At 42.2% G+C, this 22,128-nt stretch overlaps 2 protein-coding genes across 10 annotated transcripts in view; one reads left to right on the plus strand and one right to left on the minus strand.

The window, feature by feature from the left end:
• Window positions 1-22,128, minus strand: part of rpl38 (ribosomal protein L38) — a 1,167,099-nt gene that overhangs the window by 533,546 nt on the left and 611,425 nt on the right. Inside the window, exon 1 of one of the 6 annotated variants that reach the window (XM_051939339.1) lies at window positions 18,574-18,583. The exons of the other annotated variants lie outside the window; for them this stretch is intronic. The gene's annotated coding sequence lies outside the window, so the exon portion shown is untranslated. Of the gene's footprint in view, window positions 1-18,573; window positions 18,584-22,128 lie in introns of those variants that run through there. 6 annotated transcript variants of the gene reach the window in all.
• sdk2b (sidekick cell adhesion molecule 2b) overlaps window positions 1-22,128 on the plus strand; it is a 349,966-nt gene that overhangs the window by 250,650 nt on the left and 77,188 nt on the right. For all 4 annotated transcript variants that reach the window (XM_051939309.1, XM_051939311.1, XM_051939310.1 and 1 more), the window contains exons 3-5: window positions 1,426-1,532; window positions 3,614-3,761; window positions 21,813-21,946. In XM_051939309.1, the coding sequence (XP_051795269.1) occupies window positions 1,426-1,532; window positions 3,614-3,761; window positions 21,813-21,946 (389 nt within the window). The remainder of the gene's footprint in view (window positions 1-1,425; window positions 1,533-3,613; window positions 3,762-21,812; window positions 21,947-22,128) is intronic.

The raw sequence follows: 22,128 nt of genomic DNA on the forward strand, positions 1-22,128 counted from the left end.
TATAATTTTTATTGCCCACTAACATCCAGATCTTAAAGCACAATTAATTATAGCTGCCTTCTAATTTAGCAACTCGCCGTTAGCATAGCCTTAGCCACTGTGAGAGAAGCTAATTTCCTGGTTTGTGGCAACAGCTCGCACTTCCTGTTCAGTTTTTGCTGTTTGAGAGTCATTTCTGAGAGTGACGACGGGCAGAGAGAGGAGGCTGATCAGTCCTGAAATAATGCCTTTAATTTATCAATAATAGTCTATAAAATTAAGACTGATTCAGACTGGGCGTAGTGGTTAGCACTTTCGCCTTGCAGCAAGAAGATCCCTGGTTCGAATCCCGGGGTGGGCCTGGGATCTTTCTGCATGGAGTTTGCATGTTCTCCCTGTGCATGTGTGGGTTTTCTCCGGGTACTCCGGCTTCCTCCCACAGTCCAAAAATATGCTGAGGTTAATTGAGTACTCTAAATTGTCCGTAGGTGTGAATGTGAGTGTGAGTGTTCGTCTGTGTATGTAGCCCTGCGACAGACTGGCGACCTGTCCTGGGTGTCCCCTGCCTTCGCCCGAGTCAGCTGGGATAGACTCCAGCTCCCCCCGCGACCCTAATGAGGATAAAGCGGTGTATAGAGGATGGATGGATGATTCAGACTGATAGTTAGTCCGTCCCGAGTTGATTGGTGGTAAATGAAATTAAATAAATGTCAAAGACCATCCCTGAAAATGCAGCTCAGTTGTATAAGAACATGAGTGCTTCTTGTGTGTGCTACATGTCCAGCCCAAAGTGTGCACCGTTTATGAATAACCACTTAAAATCATTACAGACTGCTGCTGGCTGCATCGAGCTGCCTGCTCTCCCTCCGGCAGCTTCGTGGTCTCATGTGTGCCTTTGCAATCTCAGTGCAATGAATTGTGCAAAATGGGGGATAATGTCGGACGCTTTAGGAGAGCCGGCGCTTTAACCGACCTCACTGTCGCTTTTAAAAGTCAGGCGTATCTACCAGATGTGGGACAGTGCAGAGCAGTATGAAGTGGAGGTTACGCTGCCTCCACATGGCTCTGAGGCCAAACTGCCTCCACAGCTGGAAGCCAAGGTCATGCAGAGAGGGAGAGTGTGTCAACTCCTGGAGCTTCAACCTTTTACCCAGGGGATTGTGCGTTTGTGAGCATGTTTGCATTGAAGACATGTTAATGCAAGTGTTTGCCGTCTTGGGGGAAGAGCTTCGCTGGTGTCGCCTCTCGAGCATCATCATCGTCGGAATAAACAGCAGCTAAGCTCCGATGTCCTCTTTGCCCTTGCGCTTCTATGAGATGGTCTTAAGTTTGTGTGTGCTCAGATGCTTTTCACGCCTACAAACCCTTTTTGACTGCTTTGGCTTCATTGGTTTGTTATTTGTCAACTTGCTGCTCATTTTCTCCCTTCTTGTGTGTTTATTAAAGGTACCTAATTCCGTCGTTGGACCGCTCCCATGCAGGATTCTACCGCTGCATCGTGAGGAACCGAGTCGGAGCTCTTCTGCAGAGGCGCACCGAAGTACAAGTGGCCTGTAAGTGAATGCACGGATGAAATAAATGGATGCATGGTTGATAGATAAACGTATGTGTGCTCAACTGCATGCAGAGTACACAGTGTGCCCACACTGTTCGCTTGTCTTTGTATGAAGGACTGGCTGAGGAGGGGACAGATGCTGGCAGGGTGAAAGATCTACCTGCATCTCATCCAGAGTGTTCTCAACCCGGACAGCTGTTCACTCAGCATTCTCATTAGATTGATATTGTTGCCGTGGTTCTTTCTTTTTTTCCCCCAACTTTCGTTTCGTTCATATATGACCGCCGCCGCTTATTTTGTTCGCTTCCTCTTTGTCAACAACATCTGTCGTTTCTCGAGCGAAAATGGAGGCTCCCGTGTGACGCGTTTCTTTCTTCCTGCCTCCCTCGTCTTGTTAAAGAGGTTTTACGGACACGTCGCGGAGGTGTCTGGTGTGTTGTCACGTCAAATTCACCAACTTCGTTTCCTCGCATATGCACAACCATTATCCTGCCTTCCTGGGGTAGGCCAGGTTCATTGGCTTCCCCTTGTGCCAACGACATTTGAGTCGAGTAGCATTTGACTCAGCCAAGTACAAGAGAAGACAAGATAAGAGGTAGATAGAGGAAGGCCTAACAGTCCCAGGACTCCCCTTCTTTAGCAGATATGCCGTGGCCGTTGCCAACTCCTTCCTCTTCTCCGTCGCCGACTCTTTCTGTTCTTGCTTCCTTCCCCTTCTCCTGACTTTGTCTGTTGTCTGGCCACCACTGCTTTCTATTTATTTCTTGGCTTCCACCCCACTGTTATCCGGTTCCTCTTTATTCCCACCTCTTCCCATTTCCATAATTCTCCTCTTCCTTCTCATCAGTCGCTCATGAAGGGGGACGGATGGCAATGCGCCGTAAAGAAAGAAAAAAGGAAAGAAAGGGAGAATTAAGGACACCTGCAGAAGAAATGGATGAGATGGACGAGGGGGAGGGACAGAAAAAAGATGGAGGAGATCTCTTTTTTTGGAAGCGATTCCATTGAGGCGGCACAATTAGGATTGCGGAGACAAGGGGAGGAGGACATCGCATCGCCGAAACTGCAGATTAAAGTCAGGGGATTTGCACACTTCCCAGATTTTCATTTAAGCTAAGCACCACAGCTGCACCACAAAGCCAGATTACCTTTTTTATTCTATTTGAAAAGAGAGCCAGAGAGAAAAATAAGATTGCCATCGATGCACAACCACTCCAACACGCCTAGTTCAAAGTCCCCACACCTTGATCCCCATATGTTTCAAAGATATTGTCACGAAACTGTGTTGGAGCCTAATTGAGTGTTCGACGTGACTTTTCACACATTTCTGCAGAGTTATTGTCTCTCCTTGAATGGAAGCAGCTAATATATGATCATTTTCTCACTTTTTACAGAGCTAAGAGGGGGGAAAAAAGTGTTTCAGCTCTTCAAAATTCTGTTTCATTGTTGGAGGAAGGGAAAGACAAAGCCTGATTGTTGCTGCTGTTCCATAAAGGTTTTACAGCCGGCAGGATTGCATCAGAGAATTGCACGGCAGAGACTGAAACAACAGCCGGAGTTGAGGCCGACTGAGTAAATTTCCATCAACCTGCTCGCAAAACTCACTTCCAAGGCAGGAGAGGGGAAGATATTAGTGCAGTATTTTCAAAAATAATGATGCAGCAGAGGAAGGAAACCTCTCTAATGAAATGTGTGTGGAGGTAGGGTAACAGCAACATAGCGTACTGTGTTACTCCACATTTAGGACGTGATCAAGATTGATTACATCCACACCGGAGGATGTATGGAATATGAATGAGTCAAATGAACGTCCTCCCAGCGTCCCTCTGTGAGTCATTACATCCCGCTTCCTTCTAGCCTCGTCCCGATGCACCGTGGAAACCATGGCAACACCACTGCGCTGTCCGTCAAAAGTGGCTCCGTGTAACATTTCAGAGAAAGCAGATGGCGAAAACCGTGCGGTCACCGAAAGTCAGAGAAGAAAGAGGATGATGAAGATGAATTGGTTTCCCGTCACTTGTTGCCTGTTTTCTTGCCTCACTTTCTTTTCCGTTTGTTTGTTTGTTTGTTTGTCTGTAGTTATGGGCAGCTTCGAGGAGGGCGAACGCTCCCAGTCGGTGTCTCAGGGCGAAGGCGCCGTCGTTCCAGCGCCACGGATTCGCAGCTTCCCCCAACCGCAAGTTACCTGGTTTAGAGACGGACGCAAGATTCCACCCAGCAGCCGCATGTGAGTCTTTTTGTCTTTTATTTTGTGTTTGATTCCATGAGTGCCTTTCTGTTCTTTTGTTTGTTCCTGAGGCTGTTTGAGTGCTTTAGCTTGAGAGTGCCTGTTCCACTGCTGCATTTTGTGCTAAAGGACAGCTTGAAAATCTCTTAAAGAACAAGAGCCAGGAGCTGAAAAATGAAGTAAAAAACACCACCAACAACAAAAAAATAACAGTTGTGCCCCCGTGTGCAATGGAAATGCCCCCTTGTTGCTTATTTTTATTTCAAAAGAAACGCTTTTCTATCTGCTAATCTATAGCTCTGTCTCCTTTTCCTTTTTGCTCTTCATTTTTTGGTCTCAAAATTGAAGAGTTTTTTTTCTGAGGTCAGCTATCAGTGTTTACCAGCCGGCAGTGGTGCTGTTCACACTGCAACAATCAGCGCCCGGTAGGGCTAAAGGAGCACTGGACCCGCCGACAGCCACAAATGGGATTGTTGTTTTGCTTTCCCTATTCTGATCACTTCAAATGGAGCGCTGTAAGTGGAGAGGTGGATTGGGAAATAGGTGTTCTCTCTCTGATCGGCCCAAGAAAACGGAGCCGCTTGGTATTCCGGTTGCGTGTGTTCTGTCCTCTGGTTTTTAGAAAAACAAACAGGAATTATATTGATATATTCAGGTTTATATATTATTAAAAGTCCACAGATATGCTTTGTTTTTTCCTCCTCATTTTGTCTTCACAACCTGACGCCTGCGTTACCCAAAATGCAACTCCAGGAAGCGATGCTTTTCTCATCTTTCTACCCGGAAATGGATCTTGAAGGTTGTCTCTTTTCCTAAAATGAGTCTTGGAACAAGAGGCGGCTGCCGGAAGAGCTGTTTTCTATCTGTGATGGTGTTAAAGGCTGTTAAAGGCTCCTTATTTTTCTAGAGCTCTTACATGTGTGTGACAACTCTTTTATACTTCACGACACGTGTGTACATCACATAAATCAATCACGTCCTACATTCCTGCCACATTGTGAATTAAATTAAGTAAACATGTGGTGAGTTGTCATGAGCACTGCCATGTCATCTTATTGAACAGAGATGGTAAAAATACAGCAGTATGTCTATATATGTATCTGTATAAATCTATATATGTGTGTTTACACTATGGGCAGATGTCACATTTAATTTTCTCGCCTCCTCCACTCACATTTCAGGTGTGAGGAGAGGATGCAAGGAAAGGAACTGAGGAAACTGCAAACTACAAAAAGAGTTCTTTCTTCAGCTGATTTTGGGTTTTTTAGCCTTGAGATGCTGCAACTGTCTTACGAGCTGCTTAATTGAACCCACGTCATTCATTCATTTCCCCCAAAGCACATTACTTTCCTCAGGTGGCAGATTAAACCAGAATTCCCCCCTAATAACACACTAAATTGTCATTTTTTAATCAGTGTATAGGCGCTGCTGCTCCCACAGTGCTGCATACTGTGTTTCTGTTTTTCTGTCAGTCTTTGACATTGCACTGTTATTTTTTTATTTTTTACAACACACATCTCGGTGCTCTTGTCGTTGTGTGTGTGAATGTGCTATAAAGTCACTCATCCCATCTCATCACATCTGCATCGCTTCGCAGCGGGAGGTGACCTTGCCCTTAGTCGGAGTGAATCTTTCTTATCAGCTTCTCATCATCGGTAATCACACCGACCTAGAATCACACTGAGACGAGCAGCGGGGCCGACTGAGAGGGAGGAAGAGGGCTGCCCAGGTGTGGAATGTGGAAATTCAGGGCTTTACTTCTGGATGATTGTTAGGAGAACGCAACACGCCGAAGCTCCTACAAGCTGCTGTTTGATGTGAGATCTTTGCGGCAAACAGAAATCACTCTTTAGTGTCTCTCGTTCACTCTCGTGCCTGTCGACGTCTCTCTTTCTCCCTCTCCTCCTCCTTTTGTCTCCATTATGGGCCTCCTGCTGTGCATACTTTGCTGCTCTTCCTACCCTGCAGCTCTGAGAATGCTAATACCACACGCACTGCAAGGTCACAGTGTGCAAATGAGCACTGTTGATAACAGGAGGCCTTTTTTTTCCTTTTTTATTGAAAATCAATTAATTGAATTTGATTCATGCCACCAGCGTTTACTCAATAGAGGCATCAAGTCTCAGCAGTTAGAGGGAGAAGATCTGCACCAAATCTTCACCAAGGACTAGTGCTGTGTAGTCCCATTAAACCAGGGGTGTCAAACATGCGGCCCGTGGGCCAAAAGCGGCCCTTACAGTGTAAAACTTAGAGAAGATATTCACTGCAATTAGTAAAGCTATAAATTTAAAATGATTCCTACACTAGGACAAGTTGTTTCGCTCATAAAGTAAAATACAAGATTGCTAATTGTTCTTTTGTCATTTTGTGTCTCATTTTTGTAAGATTTTTGTTGTCTTTTGTTGTTACTTTGTCATTTTTTGTCATTTGTCTCATGTTTTTGTCATTTTCTTTCTTGTTTTTGTCATTTTGTGTTTTGCTTTATGCATTGTTTTGTATATCATTTTTGTTGTTTTTTTCTTCTTGTATGTTTTGTCTCATTCGTCGATTTTTTTTGTCGCTTTGTAACTTTTTTGTCTAATTTTTAGTCTCTTTTTGTTTCGTTTCATGTCATTCGTCTCATTTTCTGTCATTTTGTTTCTCATTTTGTAATTTTGTGTCTCATTTTTGTAAGATTTTGTCTTGTTTTTGTTGTTGTTTGTCATTTTTGTCACTTATCTGACATTTTTGTCATTTTCTTTCTTGTTTTTGTCATTCTGTGTTTCCTTTTGGTCTCACTTCTGTTTTTTGTCTCATTTTTGTCATTTTGTGTTTTGCTTTATTCATTGTTTATGTTTCGTTTTTGTCGCTTTGTGACTTTTTTGTCAAATTTTTGTCTCTTTTTGTTTGATTTGTTGTCGTTTGTCTAATTTTTTTGTCATTTTGTGTGTCATTTTTGTAACATGTTGTCTTGTTTTTGTTGTTTTTTTGTCTTACAAAGTAAGTAGTAAAGTAGTAAAATACTATATTGTTCAGTTCCAGAAAGCTGTGACTAAATGTTTTGTGCCGTTTTAGGCATACTGGGATCTGTAGGTTGTAGTGTGTAAATGATAAACTGAGGAATAATGTCAAAATTGAATTTATTTTTCTTTAAAAAATTCTGTTTATTCATAATGTTTTGCAAATGATAGTTCCCTAAATGTGAACATTTTTAGATTGTAATTTTTTGCACCAAAACAAAGGAAAAAATTAGAAGTTGTGGTTATTTTTCAGTTGTTATTCTGTGGTTTTACTACTGGAGATGAGATTGGGCTGATTGTGGAACCTGAACTGAGATGATTTTGACCCCCCTGATCTAAATAATATCACAGTGGTGTCTACATTATCATAGCAGGGCTGGAAGATACAGGCCAGGTGTTCTACAGAGCAGCAGAAGTAGGGACCAGGATTGGACTACAACCATGGTGACCATTTTCACTGTCATTTACAATATCTGTCTTTCCTTCCCACTCTCTGCTTTTTTTCTTTTTATCTCCCGCTCATTGTCCCCAGCTCCTGCTATCCCTCCTCAGGTGTCATAACTTTAATTTGCAGCCTCCTCGGGGGTCCGTCTTGCTGCTTGTCTCTGTGCTCTGCTTAATCACACCCCGCCAATAGAAGCGAAAAGCGTACGAGGAGGGGAGGAAGAAACAGCCGGACCCAAAATAACTGCGGTAATCACCTCCAGCCAATCTAACAGCTAATAAAATTCATGCTTGCTCTGCAGGCTCGGGTGTTGGTGCGTTCAGTCGCCTCCGTGTCGCGATCCGGCTTGTTGTTGACTTCTTCTCTGGATGCACAGTCGCAGGGTGTCTTCATGTTTTCTTTCTGTCGCCGTGGAAAAGCAGCAGGAGCTTGGAAACCACTCGAGGATGACACTTGTTGACTGTGAGGACTCTTGTGAAGTGAGCTGAGTCTTCGGCTCTGTGCACATCTGGTCATTACATCTTCAGGTGAACTGATTGCAAACATGGTTGGAACTGCAGCCGCAAAAAATAATGTTTGGTAGTGTTTATTTAAATCTCAATCAAGTTTTGAATCCAAAGAAACAAATACTGATCATTTAACCCTTTCTGCTCATATTTTATACTTTCACAGAATGATCTAGATCAGTTTTGACCTGGACAGAGAATTTTAAACTTCTAGACATTCTAGATCTCTTTAGAATGTCTGAATAGCCAATGTCACATTAATAAATGTATGATTAATCCCTGATAAACGTTGCAGAGAGCAGGGAGAGTGTATTTCTAAAGTTTTACAACACTCATTTTTGGAGAAAAGCATCTATTATTACACAGTATCATGTCCTGTTTTACATAAAAACATAAAAACCATCACGATTTAAATATATTTAGTTGAATCTGAAAATGCCACGAACATTTTTGAACTGTGAAAATTCATAAAATAACTGTTAAAGGCAGTAATTCAACATTTACAATGTAGAACTCAAAACATTAAATAATAAAATGCTGATTATAAACTGCCCTGTGACAGACTGGTGACCTGTCCAGGGTGTCCCCTGCCTTCATCCGAGTCAGCTGGGATAGACTCCAGCACCCCCCATGACCCTAGTGAGGATAAAGCGGTGGATAGAGGATGGATGGATGGATATAAACTGGTCTCTGCATTCAAAGCAGTGGTAGGAAACCAGCGTTCTTCATCAGAGGGGCTGTAATCACTGCTCGATCTAAAATCCACCTCAACAGAAAGCAGCCTCATTATATTAAAAAATGTAGTACATGGACAAAAGCATAAAGCTTTCAAATGTTTTCATTTTCGTGTATTTTGGGTGGGATTGCACAGTGGTGCGGTCGTTTGCATTCTGGCCTTCCCTGGAGTCTCCGTGTTCTCCTGTACATGTGTGGCTTTTCTCCAGGTTCTCCAGCTTCCTCCCTCAGTCCACAAACATGCTGAGGTTAACTGGTGATTCTAAATAGTCCGTAGGTGTGGATGTTTGTCTCTATGTGTAGCCCTGTGATAGACTGTTACCTGTCCAGGTGAACCTTCGGTCATCTGGGACAGACTCCACCCCCCATGACCCTAGTGAGGATTAAGCGGTTTATAGATGATGGATGCAAACCAAGATCTACTATTAGTCATCAATGAGGCCGATAACTGATATTTGGAGCCAACAAACATTTGTATTTGCCTAGGATAAAACAAAATACAACACAAATGAAGAAATACGTTGGTTTATTTTGGCTTTAGATGTTTTTTTAATCTATAAAACAAATGTTACCAGTTATGCATCAGTGTTTACTGAAAGCTGCATCAGAGCAAGAACATTTCTATTTTTTTTTGGGGAAATTATGATAAATAATGATACAGATATTTGGAAAAATGCTAAATGTCAGATGTGGTTATTGAACAAGTTGATAAAAAAAAGTGGTTTAGTGTCCTAGGTTTGAATTCCATTGTGGTTTTGATCACTTTTATTCTTGTTTCTGATCATCTACAAACACATTAGTCTGCTTTTCCCAACATGTCAGACACTAAGTGAGCAAAACTGATGAGAATGAAAAGATTTTGGTCCTTTATTACCTGAATTCTGCCGCATTAAATTTCCTTTCAGATCCCGATAATTTCAAACAAACTCATGGTCTAGAACTTTCTGTCATCACTGCATTACCACCATTTATTGTTTTGCTTGTGAGGTGGGATGTATTTTAGCATTAAGTCTGCACACATCACTCAGTCAATTAAACTTTAGTTATGGAGCACTTTAAAGACAAAACAGGCTAATCCACACTGACGCAATGGATTCATGCAAAATATGTGAAGCGTACTTTATATAATTAAGAATAAATAAAAGGCACAATCAATTAAATTGTCAATAAACATAAAATTATTAAATATTACACCAAATGTATTAAGTGCATCAAAACTGGATGCTTTATTAAAATAAAATTGGATGAAGTAAATTGTAATGATGATTAAAAAAGTATAAATTGTACAACACTATATAAGAGTGAGACTTAATAAAGAGATAGATTAAAAATGTGAATAATTTCAGTTCTAATTCCAGCATCTCAGACCAAAATGGCAGAAAGTAGCATCGTGGGTTTTTTTTTTTTTTTATTTCTCTGATTCGTGGAGCAGCTTAAAGAGAATAAATAGAGGATCTGAGGAGCATCTCTGGTTCATAAACTGAAGGCAGTGCCTTATAAAGTTACCATAATCTAAAAATCAATACTAAATCTAACAGGTAACCAGCGTACAGACTTTCAGACGGGTGTAACGTGTGCTCGCCTCTTGGTCTTATTCAGCAGAATTATGAATGAACTGTTGATGATTTATTGTTTCATTCCACAGAGCAGAAAGGAGAATATTACAGCAGTCTGGCCTGTTGGTTCTTAAAGCTCACACCAGCTTCTCTGCTCTGCTCAGAGAGAAAAATGGCCTCACTTTGGAGAAGTTCTTCAAACAGTAAAACGCCCACCTCATGCCAGGGAAACACCTCGTTTACATCCCATTATACCTGCTTTGTCTGGTTCAGTGTACTCCAGCTAGCTTTATCGTGTGTATTAATGTCCTAACTGCACCTCTCAAACCAGAATATATTTACCTTTGCAAAGCCAGAATACTTGAAAAACCTGATTAGAACGGTCTTTTAGTTGGTCAGCCAATGAAATATCTCAACAATAATTGGTGATTTTGAATTTAATGATGGCTTTGTTGGATTTCCAAAATGAAATACCCCTTAAGTTTTCATATCGAACCACCAAATTGTAATTTGTCAATTATTTTGGTTGGAAATCCAGTCATTTTTTGTGACAGCCACCTAATATGGGCCCGGAAATGCCTCGTTTTCATCCCATTTTGTCCTGTTTTGTCTGTATCAGTGTACTCCATCCAGCTTTTTCATTTGTATTAATGTCATCACTGCATTTCTGAAACCAGAATAGGATATTTACCTTAGCAAAACATACCCAGAAAACTTTAAAAACCTAATTGGAATGGTTTGTTAGTTGGTCAGCCAATGCATTTCTTCACTTCAGACTGAAATATCTCAACAAATATTGTAAGGACTGAGTTTAACATTGGGGATTTTGAATTTAATGATGATCTTAATGGATTTTCAGCATGAAATATCCATTAAATTTCCATTTTATGCTACCAGCATTGTAATTTGTCACGTATTTTGGTTGGAAATCCAGTCATTTTTTTGTAACGCCCACCTAATGGCAGGGAATTACCTTGTTTATACTCTGTTTTATCCTGTTTTGTCTGTTTCAGTGTTCCCCAGCTAAATCGTCTGTACTGGAAAATGTCACAACTGAGTTTCTGAAACAGGAATATAATATTTACAGTTGCAAATATAACTCAAAAAACCTGATTAGAACGGTCCTTTAGTTGGTCAGCCAATGAAATATCTCAACAATTATTGAAGGACTGGATTTGCCGTTGGTGATTTTGAGTTTAATGATGGTTTTCAGTATTAAAAATCCCTAAAGTGTCTATTTTGTGCCACCGAAATTGCAATTTGTTGAGTATTTCGTACTGGAAGAGGAGGCCAGAGCACCGGCTGAACATCAGGATGCTGGTGTAGTCTGAACACAGAACACCACCCAGGCCCTGGATGCATAAAGGAAACCCAAAGCAGCTTAATGAATACTGCATTTCTGGCCTCCCTGCTGCCAGTTTCCCCCTGGCAGAGCAGCGTCTCAGTGGCGCTGTGACTGCTCTCTCTCTGCCATGTGGCATGTGCAGCTGCTGGTCCCGGCGTCGGCACAGACTCCTGTGCAGCTTCCACCCACAAAACTTGCAGATTCACTTCTTCTTGTGTTTTCTCTCTGATGGTCTTCTCTGCGCCCTCCTTGTTTGCTCTCCAGGTTTCCAAAATGTGTCCCGGTTGGACTGGAATCCAGACGCTGGCGTGGCCCGATGCTCGCCCATGAATCACTCCATCCTGAGGCCTCTTTGTGCTGTGAAGCAGCACGCGAGCAGAAAGGGAACTTATTAGTGCTAACTGTCATTATTCTTCCCTCGTTGAGCGGGAATGCATTTGTAGCGGCTGTGATTTGTTGGCTTATTCTGGAGACTTAATGTGGTGTATAATCAGAGCGCGTTTGCCAGGAATCGTGGTGCTCGAAGGTGAATCTGTTACTGGCTGTAGCAGTGGAGTCCGTTCTCTCACTGTTTCACCTCCGACAACAACTTACCGTCCACGACCTGTTGTTTTTCCTCCCTGAAACTTTATATCGACACTTTGGCATGGATTTATCTGCATTACAATGAAGCAGCCTTGTAGAGGTGTCTGTTCAGACGGAACATGGAGGAGCCTGACCTGGAGGACATCCCTGACACCACACACACACACACCACACACACACACACACACACACACACACACACACACACACACACACACACACACACACACACACACACACACACACACGCTGCGGTTGGCTTCAGTAATCTGCTTCAGCCGCTGATCAATTAATGGCCTCTGCTTGTGATGCTCGGTCCTGTCAGTCCGCTATGGATTCCTCATTAGTCAGTGAATAGCCGGACCCTTCCTCTGCGATTCCCAACAAGCGCTCAGCATTCGTCATGAACCCGACGATCTGCAGGTCAAACGGGATGACATGTCAAGGAGAAGCAGGAATAAGAACATGAAAGGAACATCACTGAGCCACGGATTCCAAAATTAATAATGTTTTTTTTTGTAACCGGTTATTTTTCTGATTACTTTCTTGAGTAATCCTTTGGTTTTTATTATTTCCTGGAGCCCAAGGCGAGGTATTAAAATAGTTTGTTTTGTCTAAAAGTCCAAACGAATTCAAAACAGGACGAAAAGACAAAATCATCAGATTTAAAAGGTGAGAGATCACCTGAATTTGGTTTTCAAAAGTGTTGATTATTCTTTTGTTCGACTATTAATAATCAGTCAAATATTAATAATGTGACCTCCTGAACCCCAGGTTGTGTTTTTTTTTTTTTTAGTTTTACTCATGTCACATTTTTACTTCCTATGAGGTCATTTTTCACTTTAATATAAAGTACTAAACCTCTATAGAAATGGCACAACTAAAACTCAAACATGTCTCTGTGCAGGATAACACAACTTTAATGCAATAAATCCAAACAAAAATGTGAACAAAAGACATAAAAATGAATCAAATTTGATTATTCATTTTAAAAAAATTGAAAAATATTGAGTCAGTCTGTCAAACATTTCTCCCAGTGCCCATGGGTTTGACTGATATTTGAACAGATTGTGCCTCTACAGACATAAATATTTTATTATTTACATTTCCATACCTTCTCATGTCTGCACTGTAGAAACAGCCTGCAGTTCAACCGAAAACTCCTTGAATTTTTGTCGTGTGACTGTTGGTCACAGTTGAGTCACTCGTGGCTGAACTGTTGCCCAAAGGGTCACTTTTTCTTTTCTTTTTTTTTTCTTTTTACAGATTCTGATAGAGGAAAGAATTTCATATATATATGTATATATATATATATATATATATATATATATATATATATATATACACACATAGAATAAAATGATTTTGACAGAAAAACGTAGTTCCAATTGAGAGGCACTTCACAGATGAGTAGTTCAAGGACTGTCAGAAAGTTTAACCTCGTGTAATTTTTTTTATATTTAATGAATACAACAACTCTTTTAATCTTGGATTTTGGTTGTTCAGTTTAAGTTGGTTCCTTAAATGTTTCATTTAGGGTTTAAATATATATTTTATTGCTAACTTTCTGTAATTTTTCCACTGATTGGAGCTGATACTGTGGAGCGTGGCTGCAGACGAGGCACACTTCTCCGTCTTTTTTCTGTACTTTGAGTGTTTGCACAAGTGCAGTGCTCAGTGAAAAGGGAATAACATTCACCTAAATCAAAAGAAATGCATGTATTTATTGTTTTCTTTGCATTTGCAAGATGAATATTATTGAGTATTGTATCAGTTTCAGTAAATTTACAGAAATTATTGCTTGCATCAACCTTGAAAGTCCGCATTGGTTCATTTCCAATTTCAGCACTAAATGTATGTAGAAACTTAGTATGATCCAAAATGTGTGTCTGTTATTTATTTTGGCAAAGATATATTTTTCCTTGATTGATCGTTGGGCGTATTTCGCTGAATATAAAACCGTGTCTCATCAGTACACTGAGGTATAGATGTTGCTTTGTTATTTGTACAGTATGAAAGAACAGGGATGATGTTTTCCGCTAATCTACTCAATTTTAAAACCTCTTCTCCTTCATTTAAGCCAGCTCATTTGTGATTTCTTCTGCTGTGCGATCTGACAGTTTTTCTCTCTCTGTATTCTCCATATGCCTAATAGCCCCGTCCATTTTGGATATAGTTCCAAGCTGGTAAAATCCACGGATTTGTCAAAGTCCTCAGGCAACGAATCCCTCATCAAGCCTCTCAGTGGCTTTCTCTGTTTATTTTTAGTCCATCCAGTTTGTGTGTGACACTGCAGGAAGAAGCAGCAGGGAAAAAAAAGACAGGATACGCAGCGATTTTCATGATTGATTGAACTGTCAATTTCTGAGTTAATTAATTGGCTGTTTTGTCGATAAAATGCATCGATTTGTCTGAGTAGTAGTCCAAAAAAATGAATAGTCAATCTGCTGCTCGACAAAGCAGCAAATCTTTAAAGCAAATGGTTGAGTTTTCCATGAATCGACGCGTCTTTTTCAGCTCAGGGGTAGGAAGATGGCGACGGCGGGTTCAGAGTTAAGAAAACACTCGAGTTTCTGTGGAAATCAGAGCCGATGATAAGCGGGTTTACTTGGATGTCAGTGGATATTTTGGGGCATCGGGTTTTCCTGAGCGTGAACGGCGAGTCACAGATCTCCAGTTCGTGCCCTCGGTGAGAAAACAAGTGGCTGTTTTCATGAGCAACTCTCCCTCATCTTCTCTGGATCCCCAGGAGCTGCGACTTCCTCACCACAGGTCCATCGGGCAGCACGAGGCCCGCTGCTTTGGCTTCCTCTCAGCCTTCATCCGTCGACCGCCTGCGGTTTGACTCGTACCTTCGGCGGCCTCGCGGGCTGCTTGATCCCCGCCGACCTCCTCCCTCTCCGTCAGCCAACCGGGGCCATTTGTCTGCATGTAATGGAGGTCTGGGGCTGTGGAGCGAGGTTAGGCCCCTCACGGCCCGGCGGACAGCGACGACCACGACAGATGCCAGAACACAGCTCAGTGTGTGTGTGTGTGTGTGTGTGTGTGTGTGTGTGTGTGTGTGTGTGTGTGTGTGTGTGTGTGTGTGTGTGTGTGTGTGTGTGTGTGTGTGTGTGTGTGTGTGTGTGTGTGTGTGTTTACATCCAAGCCAGCTCTGTCACACCGTGTCAGCACTGGATTAGCACAGTAAGATATGCACCCAGACTGACAGAGTTCAACTGCTCTTACGCCTGCATCTTACAATACAGAACCTCAGTTTGATGTGCTCCTAATTAAGCAGAGCGTCCCCGGATCATTGTTTATTCAATTTTGCTGTAATGTGATATATTTGTAATGATGTAAATTAGAGAAAGGGAAGCAGCTCGTGGCAGATCAAACATTTAAACTTCTATCTCTCTGTTTCAGTCAAACATAAATCCCCGTCATCAGTATTGATGAAAGTGCTACGGGATCATTATGAGGCTGGCAGCTCGCTGAAAAACCACCCTCGATGCTTAACATAAATAAATTGATCCACGAGAAAGTAATTGCATGTGAGACTAATACAGCCTCTTCGCTGGGAGCGAAACTAGAGTTGCATAAAAGCTGCACAGTTGGCCAAGATGTTTGTGAGCAGCTGTCCTGCCTGCCAGGCTCTCCGGTGGACCGCAGCTCTTTCTGGAGAATAATAATGGAGACGGGAAATTGGGTTGGAATAAAAGAGAGGAAGCTTTCCGAAAACATAGGGAATAAACATAAATACTAGACAGAGATAGAGGCATGTTCACACATATCTGATTTGTCCAAATTTCTCAGCTCTGTGGCCTGATAAATCCCCGCACCGTGCCGGATACGTGGTGAGCCTTCGTTAGCAGCCAGCCTCAGACAGCTGCTCGGAGGACCGCTGAGAGATGGGGAGCTGAATAAGGAGGACTGAAAACACGTTCAGACGGAGAGCAAGAGATAAAAAAGAAATAAGCAACATGCTAACACAAGAAATAACTCCACGGAGCTGGTGGAAGAAAAGAACAATTCCTCTTTTGAACCAAGTCCTGATCTCCTCCTCCTGCTCCCCTGGCATACATGTGAAGCCATTGCGGATAATTGCCTTTACTTTTAATTTCTTCCAGCATCATGTGGTCTTTGATCCCTGAGGCCCAGCCGGCACTGGGAGCACTTAGATCTGCTGAACAAGCTGTGTAACAAAGTTTTGTGTGACCCCCACTGCACCAGCTCTGATTACAGGCTGAGGGGGGAGGAAGCTCAGCGGGGAGGCACATTAAAATCAGCTAGCAGGGGGAGAAACCGCCTCCTGCTCCCACAAAGTGAAGAAATCTGGATTTACTGTGGATAATATTCGTTGAAACACAGTTTTGCGGGTGCTTGTAAATGGTTGTTAACCCTCCTGTCATCCTGTGGGTCAAAATTGACCCGTTTTAAAATTTGAAAATGTGGGGAAAAAAATCCCTATTTTCACAGTGAAACTTCTGATGTCCGCATTTTTGGGAAATCTTTGAACATTTTTTGGTGGAAAAAAGAAATGTTTAAAATGTTTCTTTAAGAACATTCACAAAAAAAATCCAGCGAAATTTGTTGGATTTTGTTTGATTTTTTTGTGAATGTTCTTAAAGAAGATATCAGAAATTCACCTGATATATATATGTAATCATTTTAGATATTTTTAGGATTTTTTGAAAGATTTTTACTCATTTTTTTGAAAATATTTAGAAGAATTTTCTTGCCAGTGTTTTTAAAATGGAACCTTTAAGCAAATCTTTTCAGGAATTGTTATTTTCTTCCTGGAGGTTTTACATATTTTCAGAAATTTGGGGAATTTTTTTGCTGAATTTTTTTGATTTTTTTCAGACAAGGAAACTATATTTTTGGTGTCCATAAATGAGGACAACGGGAGTGTTTAATGGCAAATATTACAGAGGTTGTGTTTATATGAGGGTTCAAATGTGTTTCTCATTCAGCCTTTAACACACAAACAGCCACCAGTGGAGGCAGATCTGCCGTGCAACACCCTGGCAGACAAACTCTGGGTTTAGTTTCCCCATGGGGGCTTTGGCATGTGGACAGGAGGGGACCGGGAGTGACCTGCCAGCCCTGTGATTAGTGGACAGCCGGATCCAGCACCTGATCCACAGCCGCCCAGCAAGCATTAGCCCTCTGAAACCAAAAAAAGGCTTGCTATCTTTAAAAAATGACAAATTAACACCATTTATCTGAGCCAGGGATGTAAAAACAGAGAGAATATTCAACCTTCCTGATGTTTCTAGACCTACTCCTTCGGTGACGTGCCGTTCTGTCACACAAATGAACCAAACCGAAGCTTGAAACCATCTTATTAACATCAGTCATTTCATTCTATATGCAGCATTTGACAATCTGCCAAAATTAAGGCATTTGCTTTTCAGGGGTAAGAAACCTTCAAAACCAAAATAATTCCAATATTCCTGATGGTCCTTGAACTACCCATCTGTAACAGAGTATTCTGTTGGAAAAATGAAATCTAAGCTTTAAATCAAATCACAAACCGTTTGCTCTGATCAGATTCTGTAAAAAAAAAAAAAAAAAAAAAAAGAGAACATTTAGTGCTTCTCATTGCAACTGAAAAACCACAATCATGTGACAAAAGTCCAGGCAGAATTCAGCTGAACACTTAAAAAATAATTAAAACATAAGTAGTAAATTTTCTATTGTATGCAGAGTCGCTGTTTTTCAGTCGTGGTAACCATCTGAACCTCAGAACCCACCAGCAGATTAGAGAGATCTTTTTGAAGAAATCACCGGAATGATACCATTTTTTCAACTGTAAAACCAAAAGAATTTCATCTTTCCTGACAGTCCTTGAACTACTCATGTATAATGAGCCAAATCTGATCTTAAAATGGTGTTATTATTATTTTATCAGTAGCTTCATTCTATATGTGTCATTAAAAAATCTGCTGTATTTCGATTCCGTAAAATAAAAATAAAAATCAGCTGGACTGCAGACTGTACCAACACAGAGCACATAGAAAACACTTGGGAAAATGTAGGTGTTTTTTAACTTCGGTGTCTTTTTTCTTGATCCACAGCAGCATAACTGCACAGGAGACAGCTGTGGGTTCTCTGGACTTCCAGCTGTGTTTGTGTTGTTTCCGTGGAGGTGCAGGACTTTATAGATTCCAGGGAAAAGTGAACCTACAGTGACAGCAGCTGAAAAAATACCCAGAAAGTGCTGCGGGTTCCCAGGGTTAAAGACTGAATGCTCTCTGGGGGGAATAGAGATGTATAAAAAATAAAGCAGAAGAGTTTGTGAGATTATCTGATAGAGAGCGTTTTACAGAGAGGATGTCTGTCTCCTTCAGGTCAACGTAAAGCTCCAGTTAGCACCACTCACCTGTATATTCATTCTGGAGACTTTCCTAAGCGGCACATAAAGAAGCTTAAACCCCTGGATTGGGTCCCTGTTCGGGAAAGGTCCTGGGAAGTCACCCGAGATTCATTCGGCATTTTGGACACTTCCGTTTTTCCCACATCCCTGAAGAGATCCATAATTCATAGCTGTGTCCAGGATGTCACCGCTCCAGCGAGCTAGCATTAAATATTTACCGCAGATCATAAGCTGCAGCCACTGAGGCCTGCTTGTCCCTTTAGGAAGAGTGTTTTCAGTCTCAGTATGCACCAGGAATCCCAAATGAGCGTGGCGACTGCACGGGGGCCGCTCTGAGATATTTGAAAATCAATCAGTCTGGAGAGGGATCTCATAAGTCATCGTACTGTAAATGCGAGCAGCACATGTGACTCTATAGCACATGCACAGCACATCACGTCTGCACACCAGATGCTTTTCCCATGTGCATCTCTGCAGCTTCAATGACAGGTTTTTTTCTGTATGTGTGTGCACAGCTGTATGTTTTTCTTTCTGCATGTGCTTGCAAACTATTTGCATCTACCTGTATTTTTTCCGCTTTTCCTCGGTTTCTCATCAGCTCTGTCGCTCCCTTGATCAGGCACAGCGGGTATTTGGATCCCCGCTGATGAGATGAAGGTCAGGACGGAGGAACAAGTGGATGGAGAAGTGGAGTGTGTTAGATTGGAGGAGGAGAGGAAAAAGAGGAGATCATCAACTGTGAAACAGGAACACGGCTGGAATTTACACCACGGGGTTCACGGCTCTTGCACTTGTGCACAACAGACGGCAAGAATTACTGTATTTCTGCAAAGGAAGCCATTACTCTCTGGGATCAGACTTTTTTTGGTTCGTTATTGATTACCAAGACGACTATTGTTCCAGATTTAGCGTAGCTAATAGCTTTAGAAAGTTTGAAGAAAGCGTCAAAAAAGAAGAAATGGAGCTGAATGTGGTGGAGTACAGAGGGCAGGTGAAAGCCACAGCCATCTGAATGATATTGATTTGTTTCTTCAACAGGAGTAATTCTCTAAAAGCCAAAGCTTTCTGACGGTTCCGCAGAGATTTATACTCTCGGGTGTAAAAAAACAAATGTCAGAAATATGCGTCTTTAACTTAGAAATACCTGGATTTGTTCTCCGATTCTTGCTGTATGTGTGTGCTTCCTGGTTTGTAACTGCATGACTGTCAAGGCCAAATGTCACTTGTGCAAACAATCCCATTCAGCATCTCAAATGGAAGTGAGTGGAAGTGGAGGAGAGAGAACGGCACATGGATGGATAAGACCACAGGAAGGGTATATGTGGTGGAAGGCACCCAGTTGGAACATGCTATCTCCCTCCAGATTGTTGAACAGGCTCAGATAATAAGAAAATATTGATTGTAAACGCAGTCGGGGGGTTGTAGCACCGGGTGGCAGGCGGGGCAGAGGATTTCCTCCATGCTGGTCGCTACATTGACGATTGAGAGTCCAGGGGAGGATTTGATAAAGACAACAAGATACCAGGTATTAGCGCCTATAGGACACCTGCTGAAAAATGGATCAGGGTTTATTTATTCAGGCATCATTTCAGCAGCCGATAGGGAAAGGTTTTATTGTCTCTAGCCAGAAGCGATTCGCTGCCAGAATGCAGGCTTGCGGGAAGCAGAGGGGGTGCAAACAGCCAATTAAAAGCTCTGCGTTATTATGCAAGGCTATCATATTTGAGAACTAACCATAGGAAGAAGTATGTACAAGAGAGGCTGTCGATATTTCTGCCTCGCTCAGTCAGCACTTACACATTGTTTACACATTGTAAATCGATATGCCTAATGCTGCTTGAACAGTGTAATTAAAATGTTAAAATGTTTAATGCCCTTCTTATCCATGGGATCAAGTGGAGACACAGAACCAAACTTCAGACAAACAGCTCTAATTAGGAGCCAAATAAAAAAAATCAACCCTTTTTCTTTAAGGTTTCAAGAAGCTTTTCTCTGAGCGTCTGGAGTTTAAAACTGTCAAGTGGAAGGGAGCAAAGTGAACAGCCGGTTGTTGAAGTTGATGTGGATAGATGACAGGGTCAGAGCATCTGGCCGTATGCGGTGGTCGGTAGCTATCGAAAACAGTCCAAGAAAGGACAACCGGTGAACCGACTGCAGGGTCGGGAGCGCTCAAGGATCCTCGGATGTTAAAGGAGAGTTACTGAAGCACAACTTGTTGAAAAGCTTAATGTCGGCTATGATGGAAAAGTGTCAGAACGTGGTGCAGAGTGGCCACGCTGATCTCTGTCCTATAATGTACGCATGAGTGTCAGAACTGAACTAGGGAACAACGGAAGAGTCTCCTTTTCTTTTGCATCATGTGGATGTGTGCAGCATTTAGAAAAAAAAACAGTTATCCAAAGTAGTTTAAATCAATCCACTGGACTTTAAGAAAGTTCCTTGAAGACGACTGAAGAGGCTTCTTGGATGAGAGATGAAACGTCTTCAAGGAACTTTCTTGAACGTTCCTTGAATTAACCATGATCTGGGTGAATGAGAACCTACACAGACAAAAAAACAGTGTTGTGCAGGTTAACCTGAGCTCCTGGTATTCTAGTAGCCTAGCCGCGCTAGACAACCCACGGCAACGAATTTAATTCTCTGCCAGGGTGGGTCTAGTTACCCTCCATAAGGCTGGAGGCTGGATGCTCCTAAAACTGGCCGGACCAATCACCATGAAGTGTAGAGTCAGAAGGCGGGCGTAACTAAGTGACGACAGAGGCGCGACGATTCTGACAGAAACAACCGGCGCACAATGAACAGTTATCTTTAGACTCGGCTTTGGCCACAGCCCTTAAAGATTTGAAGCTAAAATTCAACTTGAAAGATAAACAAAGGACGGCACTGAAGTGTTTCATTGAGAAGAAAGACGTATTTGGACTTATGCCGACGGGATATGGCAAATCCTTAATATACCAGTTGGCTCCGCTGGTTGGGAAGCTAATGGGACTTAGCCACAATCCGCCGGCGCTCTAGGAACTCCGTCAGCCTATTCGTTGCGCTGATTGGTTGTATACCTACCCAATTGCTGCAGAGTGATTTGAAAGACAACCTTTTAGCCCGCCTCCCTCCCTGTCGAGTGGCCCTAGACACTTGTGCCTTCAGAGCATGGGTCTAGCGCGGCTAGGCTAGTATTTTAGTGGAGACGTACCTAAACAGTGTTAAAGACCCCATCATGGCGACGGTGTTCCTTATGGCAGTGGGATCATTTATCCCGCCAAATTACAGGTTCCTGCTTTGATCCATACAGGCCCAACCTCACAAATTCCAGGATTTAAAGGATCTGCTGCTGACATCCTGGTGTTTGATACCACAGAATTCCTTCAAAGGCCTGCAGGAGTGAAAGCCTGAAAGGGTCAGAGGTGTTTTTGGGGCGTGTACACGATGTTAGACAGGTGGTTTTAACTCTGTGTGTGTATATATATTTTTTACAGATGTGTTGCATCTAACCTGCTTCATCCTTGTTTGTTACTTCCTCAGCGCCATCACTCTGGACAACACGTTGGTTATCTTGTCTACGGTGGCTCCAGATGCCGGACGCTACTACGTGCAGGCGGTAAATGACAAGAATGGAGAGAACAAGACCAGCCAGCCCATCACTCTGTCAGTGGAGAGTGAGTATCCATATATATAAATAGGCGCAGATAGTGGAATCTACTGATTACACCAGCTGACAGGTCCAGATGCATGATTCAAAAGATTCAAAGGGTTTATTCTCACATGCAGCGACAGACGAGTCGTCAGCGTAAAAAGAGAGATTGGCCAACATCAACTGTGGAACACATTTAGATCTAAG

This window comes from Acanthochromis polyacanthus, chromosome 19 (assembly GCF_021347895.1).
Source record: "Acanthochromis polyacanthus isolate Apoly-LR-REF ecotype Palm Island chromosome 19, KAUST_Apoly_ChrSc, whole genome shotgun sequence".
Classification (NCBI taxonomy): Eukaryota; Metazoa; Chordata; class Actinopteri; family Pomacentridae; genus Acanthochromis; species Acanthochromis polyacanthus.